This window comes from Ooceraea biroi, chromosome 11 (assembly GCF_003672135.1).
Source record: "Ooceraea biroi isolate clonal line C1 chromosome 11, Obir_v5.4, whole genome shotgun sequence".
Classification (NCBI taxonomy): Eukaryota; Metazoa; Arthropoda; class Insecta; order Hymenoptera; family Formicidae; genus Ooceraea; species Ooceraea biroi.
In genome coordinates this window covers 1,037,837-1,060,650 of record NC_039516.1, presented here as the reverse complement: position 1 = coordinate 1,060,650, position 22,814 = coordinate 1,037,837, and the positions used below count along the sequence as shown (strand labels likewise).

The 22,814-nt window shown below is 40.5% G+C and overlaps 2 protein-coding genes across 2 annotated transcripts; one reads left to right on the top strand and one right to left on the bottom strand.

The window, feature by feature from the left end:
• The first annotated feature begins 710 nt into the window (after nt 1-710).
• On the top strand, nt 711-17,546 carry LOC105274579 (laminin subunit alpha). Its single transcript, XM_011330828.3, is given in 30 exon segments — nt 711-923; nt 2,460-2,606; nt 3,618-4,025; nt 4,293-4,506; nt 4,609-4,818; nt 4,902-5,174; nt 5,256-5,393; nt 5,508-5,780; nt 5,867-6,166; nt 6,290-6,448; nt 6,521-8,864; nt 9,008-9,066; nt 9,069-9,513; nt 9,585-9,816; nt 9,902-10,610; nt 10,684-10,910; nt 10,992-11,751; nt 11,834-12,111; nt 12,219-12,406; nt 12,697-13,234; nt 13,322-13,452; nt 13,527-14,379; nt 14,465-15,002; nt 15,111-15,200; nt 15,306-15,485; nt 15,617-15,783; nt 15,875-16,117; nt 16,201-16,360; nt 16,480-16,704; nt 16,835-17,546. Coding segments are annotated over 30 exon segments (10,974 nt in total). The 3' UTR covers nt 17,107-17,546.
• Nucleotides 17,435-22,769, bottom strand: LOC105274581 (E3 ubiquitin-protein ligase NRDP1). Its single transcript, XM_011330830.3, has 3 exons — nt 22,680-22,769; nt 20,484-21,071; nt 17,435-20,372 (listed from the first exon to the last, which is right to left on the bottom strand). The coding sequence occupies exons 1-3, from the start codon at nt 22,767-22,769 to the stop codon at nt 20,103-20,105; spliced, it is 948 nt and encodes a 315-aa protein (XP_011329132.1). The 3' UTR covers nt 17,435-20,102.
• Between the last annotated feature and the right edge of the window lie 45 nt (nt 22,770-22,814).

Here is a 22,814-nt window from a genome sequence, read left to right as displayed (position 1 = left end):
TAAACAGAAAAATTAAAAAATGTAGATGAAGAGCACCATTATGGTCCTGATCCGCATAAACCATCCTTCTGAAGCAGCGATCTTCATAATCTTCATCCATAATTGCTTTTCTCACATAAGTTATAATGACTAATGAACAAAATCTCGTTAAAACGAGCGATCATTGCGCGTTTAAAAAACTTTTTATTAAAACATTTAATAAAACATAGAACAATATATCTGAAGATAATTTACAAAGGACGCACAAAAATATGTATAAGTAACATGTGAGAAAGTAAGTATGAGACCAAATTTAGAATTAGTATCTCCGATTTCATATTGTATCTGTTTGTAATTATTTCTGCAACGAGCTTATCAAGGATTGCGTAAAATCTTATCATCCGAAGGAAGACGGAACGGAAACAGCTTGGAGTGCCTTACAATGAGTTTCCATTCAATCGGAACCCAAGCTCCGACTTGAAGACCACTGATCCAATCCACCCCCACCGAGCCTTCCTCATCTGGCAAGCCGGCGGCGTTGGAACTCCGGTCGAGACAGTCGACACCGCGGAGGCGCGCAGACATCATCGTCTCTCTCGCGAGAGAGAGAGAGAAAGAGGAACAGAGAAGCAGAGTGTGGAGGGAAGACGAAAGTGAAGAAGAAGAAGAGAAAAAAGAGAGTAGAACAATTCCTCGAAAGAGCTCGAGGAGGTGTCGGACTTTCTGGCAGGATGTGGTTGTCGGCGATCCTTGCCGGTCTTCTGCTGGTTGTCCGGTTGTCCAGGAGTGAGATTTTAACGCCGCCGTATTTTAACTTGGCCGAGGGTAAGGAAATCGTCGCCTCGGCTACATGCGGCGTGGACACCACCGGTCCGGAACTCTATTGCAAGCTCGTCGGTGCGAACGCCGATCAGGATGAGGATATCAATTTGATCCAGGGTCAGGTAAGCGCGAACGATAGTATATTGGAAAATACAGATACTGTATAATTTATTAACATTTGCTATAATTTGATCTAGTTAAAATCTAGAAAATTTCCTATTAAAATTAATCTAGTCAAAATTAAATTAATAGCTAGAAGAGCTTATTAACTAATCGAAAGAATAAAAGTATCAATAACTTAAAAAACTTATATAAAAATAATAAACTAATAAATTTGTCGACATTATATCTTAAATCGATGTATTTTTGTGCATAAGATACAATATTCATATTCCTCTGCGCTTTAAATTTACATTTCATAAAATAATTTAATAATTCTATTTCTATCGTATTAACTACAAAATTATTTTTATTGATCAAAATAGGTTTAAATATTCTTGCATAATCGTAAATGAAATCGTAATATTTTTGTCTCCAGTATTCGCATCAAATTATATCTATTCTTATTAGAATGTCCTACAAGTCCAAGAGTTTATCAGTTTCGAGGCATCGACCCTCTTACTCAACTATTCCCTTTTCCTTTCTTTTTTTGTATAGGATACTATGTATATCATCGAAATATAACACTCGTACAAACATTTATAATCTGCTGAACGTGCCTCATGCTCTTTCTATCTTAGTATGATAAGGGATAAATAAAACCGCTCATGTCGAGGAATATGAATGAAATCACCCGCGGAAGATCAACTTTCATCAATTGAACGGCAGATGCGCAAAGGAATTAATGAAACTCTCATGATGATGGTTTATATTTACTTATAATATATGATATATTAAGTATTAATAATTTATTTATTTATTTACGATGCTAGATAATGCTATTATTGTATATGCAATCGTATATATGTATATATATAGTTATATTTATAAAATTTTAATTAACATATTATTTCTATAAAAATACAAAAATAACAGTGATTAAAAATAAGATATATAAATTTTATCATAATATATTCATGTTTTTAATTATTGGTACAGTTTATATATTACATATATACAGTTTATAGTACAGTACTAGTTTATTGTCTTTCCGTTCGTTAATATTTGAATCACGAAGCATCACTTTTACGACATCTTCTTCCATCATGCACCTACCTATGTAAAAGAAGCCGGCGCGTAAGACCAGAAGCAAGAGAACTGATAAAACGAGAGATAAAGTTGACCCCTCGATAACACCCGAACGTTTACTCATCCGAAATTAAGAGACATGTGTATATCAAGGATGGCCTATATAGATCTTAAAAAACCGTCATCTATTCTATATCAGTCTCTTCTATATCATCTATTCTATATCAGTCACTATTCACATTAAATTACTATTTAAAATTCATGATAAAACAATTCTTAACATTACAGTATATGGAAGCGATAAGAAACTTTCTCAGAATTATTAATAGAAATATTTCTTCTCAAAAAATTATTTATGCTTCTTATTTATGTTTAAAATTAAATCTCTTAAACTTGATTAATTAAATAATCTTTCTCAATGTCTAATTTCTCTCTTTATTAATCTAGCTAGAAATTCCATCTGCCCACAGGTATGCGATTATTGCGATCCTGATAATCCCGAAAAGAGGCACCCGCCTGAATATGCAGTCGATGGCATGGAAACTTGGTGGCAATCACCGCCTTTATCCAGGGGGATGAAATACAACGAGGTGAACTTGACAATAAATCTGGGACAAGTAAGTTTCTATAAAACGTTACTTATATAAAATATAAAGACAGACTATTATTATAAAAACATTTAAAGAGTGCCGGATGATTCAAAAGTGACAGGAAATGAGAAATGCGGCTGTTTTATCGGCGACATAAACATTCTATCGCATAGTAGGCGTTTTCCTGCAAGTGGGAAGATTTATCTTTGCTTTGCTTCCGGAGAATGTGATGGCAAGTTTGAATCTCAAAGACCAACAAAGGGAAATGAACTTTTTTGAACGATATTGTTGAAAATCACTGCCGAAAAGTATTTTTCATATAATTTCTCATGAATCTTATTTTTCCATAAAAACATGTTTTTTTCTATGGAATTATTATTTACGTGAATTCTCTATTTTATACAACTTTTCATATATTTAATATAAATTATCTTCATATTTATTGTACAGTTTACCTATCGACGAAAAATATCACAAAGTTTAAATGTAGATGCATCTAAATATAATTTCATTTCTGATGCAGTTGGTTGTTATCAGTAATACTATTTATTTATGCAGCGGTGCACGCATAGAGGCTTCGCTAATCATTTTCTCAGAACTGTTCATTTACACCATCCCTTCACCTGTCTGCTTCTTCTTGTTCTTCTTCTCTCTTTCTTTCTCTCTCTTCTCTCTCTTTCTTTCTTTCTCAAGTCTGCTCGAGATTTCGGTAAACACTTTTAAAGTACCGAACTCTGCATGGCACACATCTGGCATCCAGTTTTTTATTTTGACCCTCGGTTCATATTACTCTCCCTGACAACAAGAGCGCACTCACACAAAGTAAAACTAAAAACTCAGAACTATGAAGCTTAACAGACAAATCAATAGAATAGAAAATAATGATATATTTCTTTGTTCAAATAATATAACAATTAATGCAATAGAATTAGGAAAATAAATATAAAATACTTATCAAAAATTATTGATAATGATCAAGAAAATTTTAATTCAAATCATAAGAGAAATGTTTCTCTTTACACTTTCTTTTTGCTTTAGGAATTCCATGTGGCTTACGTTTACATGCGAATGGGCAATTCTCCGCGACCAGGACTTTGGATACTAGAGAAGTCGAAGGACTATGGCAAGACCTGGTCGCCCTGGCAATACTTCTCAGACTCCGCCAACGACTGTCTCACGTACTTCGGCGTGGATAGCCACAAGCCGATTATCCGAGACGACAGTGTAATTTGCACGACCGAGTTCTCAAAGGTCGTCCCTCTTGAAGGCGGCGAGATTCCAATTTCAATTCTGAATAATCGACCCTCGGCGAAACATTATTTTAATTCAACTTTGCTGCAAGAGTGGACACGGGCGACTAACGTCCGTTTCCGCTTTCTTAGAACGAAGAATTTGTTAGGCCATCTAATGTCCGTCGTTCGTCAAGATCCCACTGTCACCAGGAGGGTAAGCGACACTGATTTAAATTATAAAACATATATATATATTTGATTTTATAATTCTTTTAAATTATTAATAAAACTATTAATAAACTATTAATAAAATTATGTAATGCTTAATGTCCGCGTCCAATGTTAATATTATATAAATCTTGGTTTATCAAACAAAAGGAATTTTGGTACGCATTTAGAATATGTTTATAATAAAAATTAAACTTATACAAGATAGTTTTATTATAATTTGCGATTTCTAATGAAGTAATCCATGTTGCAGTACTTCTACTCGATTAAGGATATCAGTATCGGCGGCCGTTGCATGTGTAACGGACACGCGGACATCTGCGACATTCAGGATCCCAACATGCCGAAGAAGTTGGTTTGTCGATGTCAGCATAATACCTGCGGGCCTCAATGTGCGACATGCTGCAAGGGTTTCGAGCAAAAGAAATGGCGACAGTCTACGGCCTCCAAGAAATTCACATGCGAACGTAAGAACAATTTATATTTTTTTTGTTATATAAAGAAAAACATGGTTTTTCAAATTATAAGAATTTACGAATACATGTACTGAGATAAATATTTATTTGCAGCCTGCAACTGCTTTGGACACTCGGACGAGTGTAATTACGATCCGGAAATCGACGAGAAACACTTGTCGCTGGACATTCATGGTAATTATGAGGGCGGTGGTATCTGTCAAAATTGCAGGCACAACACTGAGGGCATCAACTGCAACCGTTGCAAGCCTAAATTTTACAGACCTCGCGACAAGCCGCTCAATGCAACTGACGTATGTCAACGTAAGTTACTTCGAATAGATATTAATTTGAATATTTTTGAACGTTATAAATCTCACGAATTTACTTTCCGTGTGTTTGATTAGCTTGTGATTGCGACCACTTTTACTCGACTGGAAACTGTGCCGACTCCACCGGGAAGTGCGAGTGCCGGAAAGAGTTTACACCACCGGATTGCAATTCCTGCAATTACGGTTACTTTGGCTATCCTAATTGCCGGCCCTGCGAGTGCCACTTGCAGGGCACAGATGGTTATCACTGCGAAGCGACGGAGGGTTACTGCCCTTGCAAACCGAACTACGCCGGTCACTATTGCAATCTCTGCGCCGAGGGATATTACAATTTCCCCGAATGCTTACGTAAGTGAATTTCGAGGTTGTTTCGATATCATTGCCGAAGCGAAAATACTTAAATGCTAATCTCAACTGCTATCATTTCAGCCTGCGACTGCAATCCTCTGGGCGCTCTGAGCGATGTTTGCGACGTAGTGTCTGGCAACTGTACATGCAAGAACAATTACGGTGGCAGAACGTGTAATATTTGCGAGGACGGTTACTTCAATTATCCCCTTTGTACATGTATGTTAAATATCTATTCTCGACAATTAATAATTTTGCTAGAAAATAGAAGTTTTTAAACTCTCGTATAAGAGAAATAGATACTATTAATCTTGAATACGATTTTCTGTACAGACTGTAATTGTGATGCGCGTGGAACACAACCCGGCATTTGCGACAAATCGGACGGTGTTTGCTTGTGTAGAGAAGGGTACGGCGGCATCAGATGTGACCAGTGCATCCCCGGATATTACGGCTACCCCAATTGCAGACCATGTAACTGCAGTTCTGTCGGTTCGTCCACCGTCAGCTGCGATGCTGCCGGTAAATGCTCGTGCCTGGCCAACTTCGCTGGTAGGACTTGCAGTCAGTGCAGTCCAGGATATTATATGTATCCGGAATGTATCGGTATGTAATTTTGTAATCAAAATCTTCTATGCGCAGCAGACATCTCATTTGCGATGAATATTTTGTTTTCAATGTCCCAATTTCAGCATGCAATTGCGAAAGTCACGGCTCAATCGGTGTGTCCTGTGACGGAGAGGGCAAATGTCAGTGCCGCGAGAACTTTGACGGCACCCGGTGCGAACAGTGCAAGGAAGGTTATTACAACTTTCCCACCTGCGAAGGATGTAATTGCGATCCAGCTGGCATAGTTGCGACCTTCCAAGGTTGCGGCTCCTTGCCACCCGGTGAGCTCTGCCAGTGCAAAGATCGGGTTGAGGGGAGAATATGCAACCAATGTAAGCCGCTTTATTGGAATCTGCAGCCTTACAATCCGGACGGTTGCGAAGGTTTGAATTTGTTTGAGAAATAATTACTTTCAATATTGTTATTATAACAATTCTTATTATTGATTTTGTTAAAACAAAGTAAAACAATAAAAAGTAATAAAATATGTGATATACATATAACAGAGTGCCAATGTCACATTCCCGGAGTTATCGGCAGTATCGGCGAGTGCGACACAAAGACTGGACAGTGCATATGCAAGCCTGGCGTAATCGATAGAGGATGTAGTCGATGCGTCGATGGAACTTACAATCTCCAGGAGAGTAATCTCTTTGGCTGTTCTGGTAAGTTTCCATTCAGTCTTCTATTTTGCAATATTAGTTTTCTGATGTAATACCGTATTCTTTCTTTTTAAGATTGCGCTTGTGACGTCGGCGGCTCCGTGAATCCAATATGCGATAAACAGACTGGCCAGTGTCCTTGCCAACCACGGGTGAACGGTCTAACGTGCAAGGAGCCCTTGAAAGCCCATTACTTCCCCACGCTTCATCAGTATCAGTATGAGGCCGAGGATGGCAGAACTCCAAGCGGCAGTGCCGTTCGTTACGGTTTCACGGAAGATCTTTTCCCGGACTTCAGCTGGAAGGGTTATGCCGTGTTCTCTGCTTTGCAAGACGAAATCGTACTAGGCGTAGGCATCGGTAAATCCTCGCTCTATCGTATGGTCCTGCGCTATGTAAATCCCAACAACGAGCCGATTCTTGGTACTATCACCATTACACCAGACAACACGGCCGAGGTGGAGCAACATTTTAAAGTCAATTTCAAACCGACCGTTCGACCATCCTTCGTAACGGTTGCCGGAGCGCATGGTAATCATCCGTCACCCATGGTGATGAATCCCGGACGCTGGACCATCAAAATTGCGACAAAGAAAAGTCTATTCTTGGACTACTTTGTGCTATTACCATCAGAGTATTACGAAGGCGGCATACTGACTCAGGACGTAAACATGCCCTGCGAAGTTGGCCACAAGGGACTTTGTAGACATTATGGATACCCGAACCTGACACGATTCGACTCAGTCCATGGGGCCGGCGGTTTCCTTAGTGAGAACAACGCTAGAATCCCATTGACCGAGTACTTTACCGATCACGAGACCCTACGAGAAATCGAGGAAGACGAGGTGCCACTCATCAACAAGCAGCAAGAAGAAATTCATTTCGAGCTGAGGATCAGTAAACCCGGCCCCCATGTCCTCGTAGTAACTTACGTCACACCGCGGGAGGAGCGGGTCACGTCGGTACTGCTAATCGAAGCCAACACTGTCGGCAAGGGTAAAGCCACTCTAAATCCCTGCAGGTATACCAGCACCTGTCGACAAGTTGTCACCGATACTTACGGCAAGGTAGCCGTCATGAATTTCCCATCAAATTATGTAAGTCTGGTGTTGACCGGCGAGCCGACATCGAATGTCGCGATTGATTCGATAGTGGCGATCCCCTATCATGAATGGTCGCTAGATTACGTGAAACCGAAATCCGTGTGCGTGAGGAAAAATGGCAAATGCGTGCAGGGAATTTTCCCGGGTGCTGCCGATGCCAAGAAGATCGAGTTCGAAACAGCTAGCGGCACTCACGAAGCTCAGCATCGACCGTCTGGCATCTATGATAACGCTACTAAATTGATTCATTTGGATGACGGCGATATGGTGGACATTCACGCAAAGGTATCCCAACCGGGAGATTACGTCTTCGTGATACAGTACTATCAACCAGATCATCCCAAGTTTGAATTGGACGTGCTGGTGCAGAATGGCAAATTTTACGAGGCTAAAGTGCCGGTTCCTCATTGCCCTAGTAACAGCGGCTGTCGCAGCATCGTCCGTCAAATCGACGGCGGTACAAGATTCCAGTTAATCGAAAATTTGGTGCTGACGCTAAAAGTTTCCGATGACAACCGTGGTATCTGGCTGGATTATGTCCTGGTAATCCCAGCGGATCAGTATAACAAAAAGATTCTTGGCAAGCTGCAATTCGATCAAACCAAGGAGTTTATTAAGCGCTGCGGCAGCAATCATTTCCACATTAACGTCACTGAGGACAGCTTCTGCCGCGACTCCACTTTTTCCTTAACGGCAAATTATAACAATGGCGCATTGCCCTGCAACTGCGACGTCGAGGGTTCTACGAGCTTCGAATGCGACAAGTTTGGCGGCCAATGTCCCTGCCGACCGAACATCATCGGCAGACGGTGCGAAATCTGCAAGACTGGCTTCTATGGCTTCCCCAAGTGTAGACCATGCAACTGTCCTACAACCGCAATCTGTGAACAAGAAAGTGGCAGATGTATCTGTCCTCCTCGAGTAACTGGCCCTCGATGCGACCAGTGCGAAGCTGGCACCTATGGTTTCCATCCGATTATTGGTTGCGAGGAGTGTAATTGCTCGCCTTTGGGTGTCTTGGACGGCGATCTTCAGTGCGACCTTCTTTACGGTGGTTGTCGTTGTAAAGAAAACGTGGTAGATCGTCAATGCGATCGTTGCCGTGCTGGTTACTCGCAATTTCCTCACTGCGAGCGTTGCGATTGTGACTCGCGCGGTACCACGAGCGAGATCTGCGATCAGTACACAGCCGAATGCTTCTGCAAAGCGAACGTGCAGGGTCTAGCGTGCGACGTATGCCGTGAGGGTACTTTTGATATCCAAGCTGATAACGAAGACGGCTGCACCAAATGCTTCTGTTTCGGCAAAACTACTAGGTACATTTCGCATTTATCATTGCATCATACTGTTGCATTTATTTATTGATTAATGCTTGCACTTTTTTCTGTTTTCTGCTTTTATTAGTTACTTGAAAAGAGTATTGAAAAGTAATAAAATATCTTCATTCTCTTACTACCAGATGCGCCTCTGCAAGTCTCTATCGAACTCACCTCATGGACATGGATGACTGGGAAATAGTTCTCCCATCGAGAAAAGTGGTAATTTCGCCAATTTGTCGACTTATCCGGAAAATGTGAACGTTACTACAGTCATGGTCTCCCTCACTACCAATGATACCTTCGAGAACGTCGTCTACTTCTCGGCGCCTGACTCTTACCTCGGCAAAAGCTTAACTTCCTACGGCGGCTACTTGAATTACAGCGTGTATTATAGCACGGGGCCCTTCGGCAAGGCTGTCAGCGCTGCCGATGTAATTCTTCAAGGCGCCGACACTATGCTGTTCTACTACTCTGATGAGCAACCTCCATCCTCCACGAACTTCAGAGCATCTGTTCGCCTCGTGGAAGCTAATTTCTTAACTAGCAATAGGCTCAGCGCCACGAGAGAACAGATTATGGTAGTTCTCGAGGATTTACGTGGAATATATGTGCGTGCTACGTATTGGAATCCGAGCATCATGGCTTCGTACGTAGTTTTAACAATTCTAATTGAACATGTATTGCTACAATTTTTCTCCATAACAAATATTTTTCTAGATTGTCATATGTAACATTGGACATCACGACGGAGCAATACTCCGCTCAATACAGCGTTCCGGCTAGCAGTGTAGAGCAATGTCAGTGTCCACCCAATTATCAAGGACTCTCGTGTGAAGAGTGTGCTCCAGGATACTACAGAGTGAAATCAGGACCCTACGGTGGCTATTGTGCTCCTTGCCAATGTAACGGTCACGCAACGACGTGCGATGTGAACACTGGAATCTGTCAGGTGATTGCGGACTATTGCTAAAATTTCCTTCAATTCTTTCGCAGACTTCTTTTATGATTCTATAATTTCCAAATATATTTTGCAGAACTGTAAGGATGGCACTACCGGTGATTACTGCGAGTTCTGCGAGCAGGGTTACTACGGCAACGCTACCATAGGCACACCGACGGACTGTCTAATATGCGCGTGTCCGCTGCCAGTCACCTCCAACAATTTTGCCACCGGCTGCGAAGTGAACGACGAAGGCAATAAAATCAGTTGCGACTGCTTGCCCGGATATTACGGCGCCCGTTGCGAAGCTTGCGCCGCCGGCTACTACGGCAATCCCGAGATATACGGCGATTACTGCAAACCATGCGAGTGCTCTGGCAACATTGACACCAACCAGATTGGCTCATGCGACAGCATCACCGGACAATGCTTGCAGTGCTTGAACAACACCTATGGTGAAGCGTGCAATTTGTGCGCGCCAGGCTACTTCGGCGACGCCGTCGAGCGAAAAGATTGCCGCAGTTGCGTGTGCGACGAATGCGGAATGGAACGTTGCGACAGCTATAGCGGCCAATGTTTCTGTCAAGAGAATGTCATCGGCGAACGCTGCGACCGCTGCGCGCCCGATTACTATGGCTTTACCACTTGCGACGGCTGCAGAGCGTGCGATTGCGGGTTGGCCTCGGAGAGCAGTCAATGCGATTACGAAACAGGACAGTGCAAGTGCATGCCGGGCGTTACCGGTCGCAGGTGCGATCAGTGCATCCAGGGATACTGGAACTACGGACAAAATGGATGCACATGTAAGATCGTCATTAAATCATTGGGATCGTTATGTCTGATGGTGTTTAAACATCTTCATCCATTCTTCTTCAGCGTGCGAATGCCACACTGGATATTCCGTTGGCGTGTCCTGCAACACAACCACCGGTCAATGTACTTGCCTACCTGGCGTGATCGGCGAGAAGTGTGACCACTGTCCGTATCGGCATGTCCTCATCCCGGCGCAAGGCTGCTTCTCTTGTGGTTCATGCACGGGAGATCTTCTAGATGTCACGGATGAACTGATCGATTTGTTGGAACCTATTGCGAGCGAATACAGCGTAAGTATAAAAGAAAAATGTGTATCTGTGTCAAATATAATGACAAGCACTCATCTTGACGTTTCTGTTCTGCATTTTCAGACGGTCGCGGAAGGCTATTTTACAAATCAACGATTGAAATTTATTAACGACACGGTGAACGAACTTTATCCCGAAGTCAGATTGTTAGATCCAAGTCGAGTGAACCTGCTGCCACTGCAGGAGAAGCTGGAGAAGCTAGAGCATGAGGTGTACACTCAGAAGCGGCGTATCGACTTCACTGCTGAGGATAGCATCAAGTGGAAAGACGACGCAGAGAACACACTGCGGAACATGAATATTCTGGAGGAGGACGTAATACAAAAGATCGATCTAGTGAACTTGATCGTGTCAGAAGTGCAATCGCTAGCGTTGAACATCGAGTTGGGAACCGGCGCCAAGGTTGACAGCGCTCTGAATGAGGCGAGAGAGATCTTGAAAAAGATCAAGGATGTTTCCTTTGTCGAATTCCGAGATAATGCCCTGGACCAGGCGAATCAAGCCAACATCTTAGTTTCTGAGATGCAGGAATACAACTTCCCGGTCAGCAATCTGAGTTCCATCGCGGACGATCTCAGTAACAAAATCAAGAATGCTAGCGCTAAGCTGGATGATCTGTTGGACATTGCGGACGTAGCTCAAAAGTTGGCCAGTGCAGTGGACAAGCTAAACAGAGAGAACAGGCTCGCAGCGCAGACTGGCAACTTGGACGTAGTAAAGAATTCCACGGCTGAAGCAAACGAGGACTTGGAAGCTGGAGAAAAGCTTAACAGCGATGCTAATCAGTTTGTTAACGATGCGGAGGCCAATATTGATATTTTGGGTTAGTATTTCTGATCGTATTATATTCATGGACTTGGAAACTGAAAAACAATCGTAAAAACAATGTATTTTTCGTCTTTTAGAAACTAACACTGTTGGCGATGCGACTGCTCAGCTGAACAATACTATCATCGAAAATGATGATATGCTGTTTGAGCTGGGTGAGCCAGTGATGAGAGCCCACAGTCACGCAGCATATCTGTATAATCGTTCGCTTGAATTGGACAGTCTGCTCACCGATACTCGTAACACTAACGCTGTGAGAGCTGTTTCAGCCTACAGAGATATCGAAACCGCAATTCAAGCAGCGAGAAACGCCGCCGAGGATGCTATGATTGCTGCTGAAAATGCAACTGCCTTGGTAAAAAGCTCGATATATATAATATTATATTTATTTTAAAATTATATCATTTTCTATCTATATTTTAATTTATATCTATCCCGCATTTCTTTTTATTTTAACCATAGTCTGATGGAATGGATCAAAAAATGCTTAATTCCACAAATGAGTGCTTCAAGCTGTTCGCCGCCGCCCAGCTCGCCTTACAGAAGACAACGGGAGAACCTGAAGATGATTTGCGAGACGCAAGGAACAATGCGACTTTAATCGATAATCAAAATAAGCGAAATAAGGAACTTCTCGACTACATCGATAAGTATGATTCATTGCCACTACTTTAATATTAAGTCAACATATTATGCATACACATAAAATTAATGTCACGCATAAAAATTAATTAACATATGAATATGATACATATAATATGTTGATTGTGATTAGAAATATTAGAAATGTTAGAAATAAAATACTATGAAAATGAAAATAGTTTGATGATGCTGAAGGTAACTTATTATTAAATAGAAATAGAATCATATAACTACATATAGAAATAAATAGAAATAATACAATTTATATTATTACATAAAAATTACGTAAAACTTGCAGAACTCTCGGTAATATCCCTTCACAATCATCTTCGGTCGCCCGTGATGCCATGAATCAAGCGATAAATGTCGAACGCGACATCAAGAATGCTATCGATCATATGAATGGCATTGTCGATCAGATCCCAGAGGACCTGCGGGAGACGAAACAGCTCTCAAAGAACACGTCGGAGTCAATCCGCGACATCTCGCAAGCGAACAAGCAGCTGGACATTGTGGACAAAGTCGTGCCGAACATCACGAATTTGCTGAACAGCTTGAATGGCAACCAAAAATCAATTGACACTATTGGCAATGATCTGCAGAGCAAGATTGAAGCCCTAAGAAATAAGATAGCGAATGCCCGGGAACTAGCCAATCGATTCAGATCTGGTTTGACTTTCTACAGGAACACTACTCTAGAGTTGAAGAATCCAGAAAGTCTACCATTGTTGAGCACATCCACCAAGATTTCTCTGTACTTTAGAACCAACAAAACTAACGGCTTCCTGCTGTACCTTGGAAACGAGGAAACAATGAAACTGCCACGTTCTAAGACGGTAAGTTCGATGGAAAAATCGTAAAAGTGTGTTAACTTGAATAAAAAGATATAAAGAAGATTTTGATGACAATTTTATATTCCATAGCATGACTTCATGGCATTATTGATTGAAAGCGGATATCCGGTACTCATAGTTGACCTAGGGTCCGGACCCGAAAAAATCATTCACAATAAATTTGTGTCAGATAACGTGTGGCGGCAGATAATTATCGACAGGTTAGCATCAATTAATTTAAATTAATTAGCACGTTAGAATCTTGTGCTGACATATTCTTGACGCTTTTTCCTAGAACCGGCAAGAACGTGAAATTACTCGTTCGCGAAGATATCGGCGAAGGTCGGGACAAACTGTACGAAAAGGAACGAGTTCTCCCGGGCTCATACTACATCTTTAACGTGGATCAGGAGCACTCGAAGCTATTTGTTGGTGGCTACCCATCGTCCTTCCACATACAGGATGCTGTTACCGCATCTTCGTTCGAGGGTGAGATGGAGGAACTGATGATAGGTGATATCCCGGTGTCTTTCTGGAACTTCGTCGACGGCGAGAACAACAGGAAGAGTGCGCTCGAGCGCGACAAGCTCATCAATTTCGAGCCAAGCACGGGATACCGCTTCGACAGACACGGCTACGCAATTCTTAGCAAGAAGAGTTCGCAAATCTCGCCAGACATTAAGAAATTCAGCATTAAACTGTCCTTTAAAACTTTCGCTGAAGACGGGCTGATTTATCTGATGGGCAAGGGCAGGCAATTCCTGTCACTGGAGATGAAGAATGGCCATTTATTGTACCAGTATGATCTTGGCGAGGGTGAGATGGCCCTAATATCCTTGGACAAGTATAACGACGGTGACTGGCACACCCTGGAAGCTCTTAGATTGGGTAGAATGGGTGTACTCAAGGTTGACGGCCATAAGGTAGGATCGATAGGATCGAGCGCGGTCGAAGGAAATGCCAAGACTTTATCCTCATCGGATCACATTTACTTCGGCGGATATCCACCTAACGCGAAACATCCTTATGAGCCAGTCACTAACAGTGGGTTCGAAGGTTGCATCGATAACGTCGTCATTCTCGACACATCAGTCGATCTTACTCGCAATGTGCAAGCGTTTGGAGTTATGCCTGGTTGTCCAGTTAGGGTAATTAGAAGAATTTTGAGTACTCACCAAACGTGAGGTTGAAATTTATAAAACTTTCTCTAAGATAACTCTTACCTTTTTCCAGTTTGCCAGTCTCGTTTCCTTCGAGAAGAACATGCCTGGTTACGTGAGATGGCGCAATTTGGCGTCAGATGGTCTGCAAGTAAATCTTAAATTGAAGACTCTGGCCAATGACGGATTAATTTTCTATGCGAACAATAACGATCAACACAACACAGCCACTAGCTACCTATCGTTAGAAAACGGTCAACTGGTCTTTAATAGTCAGGGCGAAGAACTCAGAACCAATCCTTCGGATGTAAAGTTCGATGACAATGAATGGCACGTAGTGACTGCTACTCACGGTGGATCAGCTCTCAGCCTTGATATTGACGATACCAAGAGCTATAGCACTGATTCAGCACCGCCGCCGCTGAATTACCTCTACGGTAGCTTGTACATCGGCGGATTGCCGTCGAGTTTGGATCCTGATGGTAGAGTCGTGCCCTTCGTCGGCTGTATCGGCGATGCGACCCTCAACGGCGAGATCATCATCAACTTTGCCAACGCGACCGAGAGGCCGCATGCAATCTTAGGAAAATGCAAAGGCGGCGATCAAACGCGTACGTTGCTATATTGGCTAATCATTAATAAATCAAATGAGAGAGAGAGAGAGAGAGAGAACTATATGCTGCAATAATATTTAATCATTTTGAATTTTTTTTATTTAGCTTTGCCACCAATTGTTGAATCCGAACTTCCGCCACTGTTGCTACCAACGGAAAGTCCGGATATTCTGATAGAGTCATCAACTCAGATCAGTAAGTAGAGCAATTATAACATAAAAAGTTTTTGAAAAATACAGATTCTGCTATCGTGAGGAAATGGAATAAATGATGGAATACAAATAAATAATTTTTTTCTAGATATAATAGATGTCGATATTGAAAAAGAGGATGAAGATGAAGAACCGGAACTGGAAGGGCGATTTAACAATAAGGACGGCATCATGTCTACCACGCAAAAGCCAACTCAGCATTCCAATGAATGTGGCTTACCGTACTACCCGGCTGTAGATCCTGATCTAGAAAATGCGTGGAGATTTGGTAATATTTTCTTTTGAATTATTAAAACGGAATTCCTTCAATAGGAATATAATGTTCAATTTCCAACAAAAAAGTTTGCAATATTGTTTACAACCTTTCCTAGTTAATTAATTAATGATTTTATTTTTCAGGTACTGCAAGGAACAGTAGATTAGAATACAAAACACTCAAGGGAAGATACAAGGACGATTACGACTTCCAGATCAACATACAGACAACGGCTGATGACGGAATTATATTCTATACTTCTGATTTCAATAGACAAGATTTAATCGCTGTGTATATAATTGATGGAAAGGTAAAATACTCTTTCTCATCCACTTAGCAAAGCTATTTCGCTCTTGGAAAAGTTAATCTTGAGAAATAATTTATTATTCAATTCATTAAAGGTTCATTACAAATTTGATTGCGGAAGTGGACCGGCGTTGTTGATCAGCGAGAAGAAGATTAATGATTATCAGTGGCACACAGTGCTGTTCAAGAGACAAGGTACCTTTGGTCAGCTAATCGTGGACGACGAAAGTGCGGTGAAAGGGTATTCGTTAGGACACACCACCACCATTAATGTCAACCCGCCGTTCTTCGTGGGCGGTGTTTTGCCAGAACTATCCAATATCGTGTACACGACCATTGTAAGACTCTCCAGAATCTCCACTGTTCATAGGGGATGTTTTAGGACTGCGAAGATACGATAAATTTTTTGAATTCCTTTTAGGGTCTCAATAAGACGTTCAGTGGCTGTTTAGGAAACTTCATGATGAACGGTCAACCGGTTGGAGAACCATCCGAGAAAGTAGGAGTGATACCTTGCTCGAACAAAGTCGAGCCTGGCCTCTTCTTCTTCCCAGGAAATGGCAGTAACTTGTACAAAGCAGGTAAGAAAGTATTCCACATTCATTTCACATTCCAGAAATGAAGAATATCCTGATATCACTAATATATCGATAGTGAAAAATAAAAATGATTAATTTAAATATTTATTGTTAATTTTCAGTTGATCGATTCAACGTTGATCGAACGATTAATATCGAAATGATGATAAAACCGCGATCATCATCCGGACATTTACTGTCGGTGCACGGTAGGAGGGATTATCTCATGCTAGAAATGATTAACGGCACTATCAAGTTCCTTGTAAAGACGCAAAAGGGTTCGATTGAGACTTCGTTTTCATCGGATACAGTACACATATGTGACGGCGGTTGGCACACAGTTCGAGGTACGTGTCTTTGATTATTCTTTTATAAATTTGAAGTTGATAATCTGCGTATAACACTGGACCTAAGAACATATATAATTTCTTGCGTTTTACTATTTTTTTCATGTCACTTTTTAAACTTTTTAAACAGCCCTCAAACAGAAGAATGCGGTACTGCTGTCTGTCGACAATGTAGCCGCGCACCCTGGTATATTTGGTGGCAAGAATGTGCCCAGAGTCATGTCAAAACACCCGATATTCATCGGTGGCCATCCAATGCTGGGAAAACGACTGCGAGGCAGCACTTCGCAGGCCCAGTATGTTGGTTGCATTAAAAACATAATGATTAACACGATACCGATTAGCATTATACCCGAGCGAGCTTATGGACAAGTAATTGTCGGTGTATGCCCAACAATTTAAATCGATAAAAACAATTTGTCCTAGATCTTTACCAAAATTCAGATTTGATTATTTCTTTTTCTTCGAAACATTGCATTTTATTAAGTTTTAAACTAACATGACAATATGAATATGAAACATATTCATAATGAGGAAAAAATTAAATTCATAAACCTGTTAGTCTTTCTTTAAGGAAAAATATTTTATCAGAACCTGTGAAATTTCATTTGTACAGAAAAACCAAAGATATGATTTGAGAAAGAATAAATAAAATATTATATAGGCAGGAAGTTGGGATTATACAATTGCAAAAATGGATGCGCAAATTAAAACCAGAATAAGGTGTATGTAAAAGTCATAAAAGCGTTTTATTTTGTGAATATATATGTATTGTATATGTAATGTAATATTTGTGCGTATTGCACTCGGCACATGTTGTAAATAAATCCAAATTTCCATACAATAAGTTCTCAAAAGTTCACTTTCGTCATCTTTAGTTCAGTCTTAATATCATTTTGTTAGTAATATTAATGGAAATTGTCATTCTTAAATAACGCTTAAATAACTGCCTCTCCATCAAGATATACGTAACGTCGGTTCGCTATAGTGATCGTAATTTAAACAATTTGCGATTGTTGATTGCGAATATGTGCGCGACAGATAAAAGTGCATTTATAAATGAGAGTACTACTAAAACTCGTATTGTGTTGTAACAAAGCAGATAACATACGATTACGAATTAGGACTTTACATTAAAAATATCGATGTGCAATCTTGAAATCTATATGCAAGGAAGAATATTACATTAACTTAACAACGAAATAAATTATGCCTTCCAAATTTATCAAAATGCCACATAAATGTCAAAACTGTAATTCAGAAAATGATGCCTGAATAAAGTTTTAATTTAAATGACTTATTAAAAATATTAAGGAAACAAGAAAGGAAGAATATTTGCTTGATTGCAAAGTAACAATTCACAATTTTATTGTCTGTATTAATGGTCACGGCTATTCGATATTAAATATTCAACAGCTGGAAGAAGTGTGGCAAATTATGTAGCATCATTCACTAAACCACAATTACACAGCCATGGAAACAATTCTTACAATGCGCCACTACTACGAATGTTGCCGATAAGTCACACAAGGTACGACTGATTTATGTTTTATCCATCGCACGTAGTCCAGAATAAGATTTATGGATTGTATAACTCAAATCAAAGCAAAAAAAAATAAAAATATAAGGTATATTGAATCACTTATGAGACGTGTAAAATTTGATTTATTACAATTATATAGTATCTATATTATATATAATCAGCCTGTTCGTCGAATTGTCTTACTATACAATCTCTAAACATAATATTACGCTTAAAACTCTAATGCACATTGAAATTCGGCATTCCGCGATTAATCGCGATTTACCGGGCAATATAAGTTTTTTAAACAAAGAAAATGCAAAAAAGGATTTGACACTTTAAAGACATTTTTGTTTCTTGGCGATATTCCGTATTTCGTCCATATTAATTTTTTAGAAGACATATTGGAAGTAATCGAAGTAGGACACATTATAATGGCCAATGTAACTGAAAAAAACCTTACAAAGATTTCGAATATCTATAAACATATATCAAATATTTCTTTTGTTATTTTGCATTAAATGCATCGTAATTATAAAATTGATTATATAGTCAACAAGGAAGTGCTGGATTTCTAATGATTTTTGGCCCATTTTATGCGCGTATCAATACATGAGGAAGCTGTATGAACAAGCAATTGACGTTATGCAATTTGCAAGCTAAGTAATCAATGTTGTGCAAGAAAAGCTAAATAACCGATATAATAATTAATTTATGCGTTTTACTACTATCCACTCTAAGAAGTTTGAGATCGATCTTCCCATTAGCAGAACGGTAAGACACTGTAGCATGATGCAACAAGAAAACGAAACGTGCGATCAACTCAGAGCGACAACTATACGAATTGTATTCCGAATGTGTATGGGCAAAGTGTGCGTAGTATATAGAGAAAATAATTATTTATAACTAGTTTATAACATAAATTATAAACATAAGTTATAAGTATTAATAAGTTATAACTAGTGATTAAAAAAAAATTAATGAAACAATTAACTTATTAACAATGTACACAGTTAGAACGAATTTTGTTGAGAACAGATGATTTAGGAAAGTATGAATGAAGAATACTTATGGAAGAAAATTACAGCAGTGCGAATTACGTAAAATGTTTAAAAATTGATCACACTGTAGCGAATCTGTAACACGTTCCGAGATCTCATGTTCGCGTCTTTAGATTAATAGTGGGAGAGGAGGGGTTGTCTTTCCGATCTTATCTCTCTAAAGTATTATATAGTAAAACACTCACAGACTTCTAAGTATCCGCAAACGATCCTGAAACGAACGATAAACGGACCGCCGGCGAAGAAATGTACAAATTCGATGGATCGACCGGCTCAGGGAGACATGGTTGGTCATTTATCACGCGATTTCAGGTTTTTCACCGAAGTGGTATATCACAGTGCAACGATCCAGACACTCGATTGGGTTTTCCTGTAGAGACTTAATCGAAGTAACCGACAACCAGTAGGTGAGCCAAATCTGACGCATTACAGTTATGGTCTCGATCAATCCTATACGTGGCAATCGCGCCTGTAAAATTGCGTATCACAAAAGGCGACGGTGTGCATCATCGTTCGTATGCATGTTCGATGATTCGATTTGTCCTTCGAACGAATTCGCATCAAGGATCTTGCAATCTAGGATTTTTCAGCCGTGTAAGCGCGAATAATCCGATGAAGGAATTTTAAGTAAGCTCAGTGACGGCAGGATGATGTTTCTCCAATCAATCCCGTGGAGATCCAAAACTATTTATGTCAATTGATAAATGATGAATGAACGAACTTCGAGGTTCACTCCGCATTTGCCGGATGACACAGGCGGTTCTGGCTCCACGATGTTCGCTCAATCAGTCGTATTCATGTACGATATTTGTGCCCTACTCGATGCCGTGCGCGAAGATCATCACCAGCCCCGGCTCAACCATCATGTCCTCCGGCATATGTGTGTTATCACAGTGAAGGACCAATACCGCTTGTTTGCCAGGTACTCTCTTGCAAACGTAGTTGTCGTACTGCCGTCGGGAATTCTGCCTCGTCTCAAGGGAGTTTAAGCCTGGCGGCCATTTCCTTTCGTGACAGTTCTCCATCAATTCGTCGATCACGTGGGGCGGACAATTGTACTCTGATAAAGTTCTCTTTATCATCGTCTGCAAATGACAAATGCGCAATCTCGGAGTAAGTATAATTCGAACATCACCGTTTGTGTCGATCTTGTCGATCTTCATCTAAACTAATCGATCGCAATTAACAGATCGTACCTGCAGTAATTCGTCGGGCGTGGAAATCATGCCACCCCACCTGGTAACCCTAGCGCGTGGCAGTGTTGCAGACCATCTCACAACCTCGTCGCGCTCCATTTGATCGGCGATCGCGCGCATTGCAGGGTTCGACACCCTCAGTGCGCGCATGAAGTCCTTCAACAAGTGAATCTCCCGCTTGTGCTCGTTGATCTGCAGTTGCTGCTCCCCGAGTTCGCGTTTCATATCGGTCAGCTTTTGCTGCTGCGACAGCATCAGATTACGGAGCTCGCGCACGCAATTGTGGTCCTTTAGCTCATTCTTCGGGATGATCAGATTGCAACCCTGTTCGCACAGCATTGGTCTTTTCGGATTGTATTCGCACTGTTCAAGATGTGACACCAAACTATCGAGCTTGACGATCGCGCTGCACCCGTACACGATATTATCGCAATTGATGCACAGACGTGCCAGCAAGTTCCTCAGGATTCTAGGGACTGCCCTCAGCTGAGTCGACGTAATCGGCGTACGATCCAAGGGACAAGTGGGCTGACGGTTTATCCACTCGTTGATGCAGGTGCGACAAAAGGCGTGCTCACACACTGGTGCCTGCAACACATTGCTCACTTTACAAATCCAATAAACTACTATTTAACGCATTTGTATGTCTATATAGATGTACCCTATCATCGGTATATGATATATATCCTGCAAGAATAAAGCAATACAGTTTTATACTAAAGAGATCATATAAATAAATATGTGTATACTAAATGAGTATTAAAAGTCTCCAAAAACTATCAAATCTGTAGAACTTCCATTTATATATCATTTATAGTATATGGGGATTAATGAATTATGGAAATGCTAAAATTACATACAAGATAGTAGTTATGAGTGATTGTGAGAAATTTTCTACATATAAACCTTTTAAGTCTTTTAAGCATAAACAAATAATGTAAACAAATCATGAAAATTACTTTTAAGAATATTACTCTTTTTTTCTTCTAATGTGTAGTGCACATAATAGTCATAGTGTCTTGACATTATGTAGGAATGCAATCTGAAGGAGATCCATGGAAATACTCAATAACTGAATAAAAAGAATTATATAATACATTTGATTACAAAATGTTTGTTCTTTATAGTCGAACTGGAACTGCACTAGAATTGGATCAGCAAGAACTGACGAATGTGACATGGCAAGCAATAAAAAATGAGATTTTATATTTAAAGGTTATCATTCCTTCAGTACTAAGTAGCAAAGTTTTAAATAGCAAATGCTACGTAATGAAACATATAACACCGTACAATTTTCCTCACTGCTGCCAGAAAGAAGAGACATTGAACTACTTTCCTATTTACTGCTCACATTCTTCTTATTTTCAGACTTTCATTCAAATACACTTGCTATTTCTGATGTCTCTGCACTGCTTGTACGTGCACTGTCTCCAGACTAGTACAGCCAGTGCAGTAAACTGTTGCATTGAGTTCCACTGTGCTGCACAAAGAACGCCACATTTACATGCTGATTCTGCAGTAAAGAACGCTTAGGTATACACTTCTTGCACTAGTGCAGCCAATTCAGCTATAAAAAAAACGAACCTCCAAAGATTATTCTTTGTTATACGATTTCTATTCAATGTTAATTTCATGAGCACGTTATATGAATTTATTAGTTTATTATCATATATGTCATTGATTAACATTCGCCTGATTGAACACGCTAACCAACAAATGTAAATAATTAATGTAAACTAGACAACTGATAATTTGGATATCAAAAACAATAGGTTAACCTATGCACGCAGATACGAGACTTCGTTTAGCCTCAAAACGAGCAGGTTGGAGACGACAATAACACAATAACAACAACGACGATGACGACTATAAAAAGCGAACAAGAAAACGAACGAAACGCCGCTCGAAATACGAGTATCGAAACAAATATAACGAATCTCTTCGTACAAAAAGATTATAAAATCTTGACCCAGATCCACCGAGTTCTCACTTCCTGATCGAAATGGCAGAACTATGAGATGGATGCAGAAAACTGTGAGCTGTTTACTTTCGTTATAATTAAAATACCTGGCGTGTTTCTTTCTTTCTTCACCGAAAACATCTCGCACAACAACGTACGAAACAGGAATCGAGGTTAGGCAGAGCGGAGCGGATCACGACAAAGTTTGCTCGGCTGAAACACGTGTACTGCCCTACCTGGACAGGATCTTCAAGCACGCCGGAGCATATCGGGCACACGAGTTCTTCGTCCACGTCGCCCTGGAAGCGGTTCACGTCGAACCCCATCGCTCGCAAATGCGTGCGTGCGTGCGTCGCTTGCTCGTCGCCTCT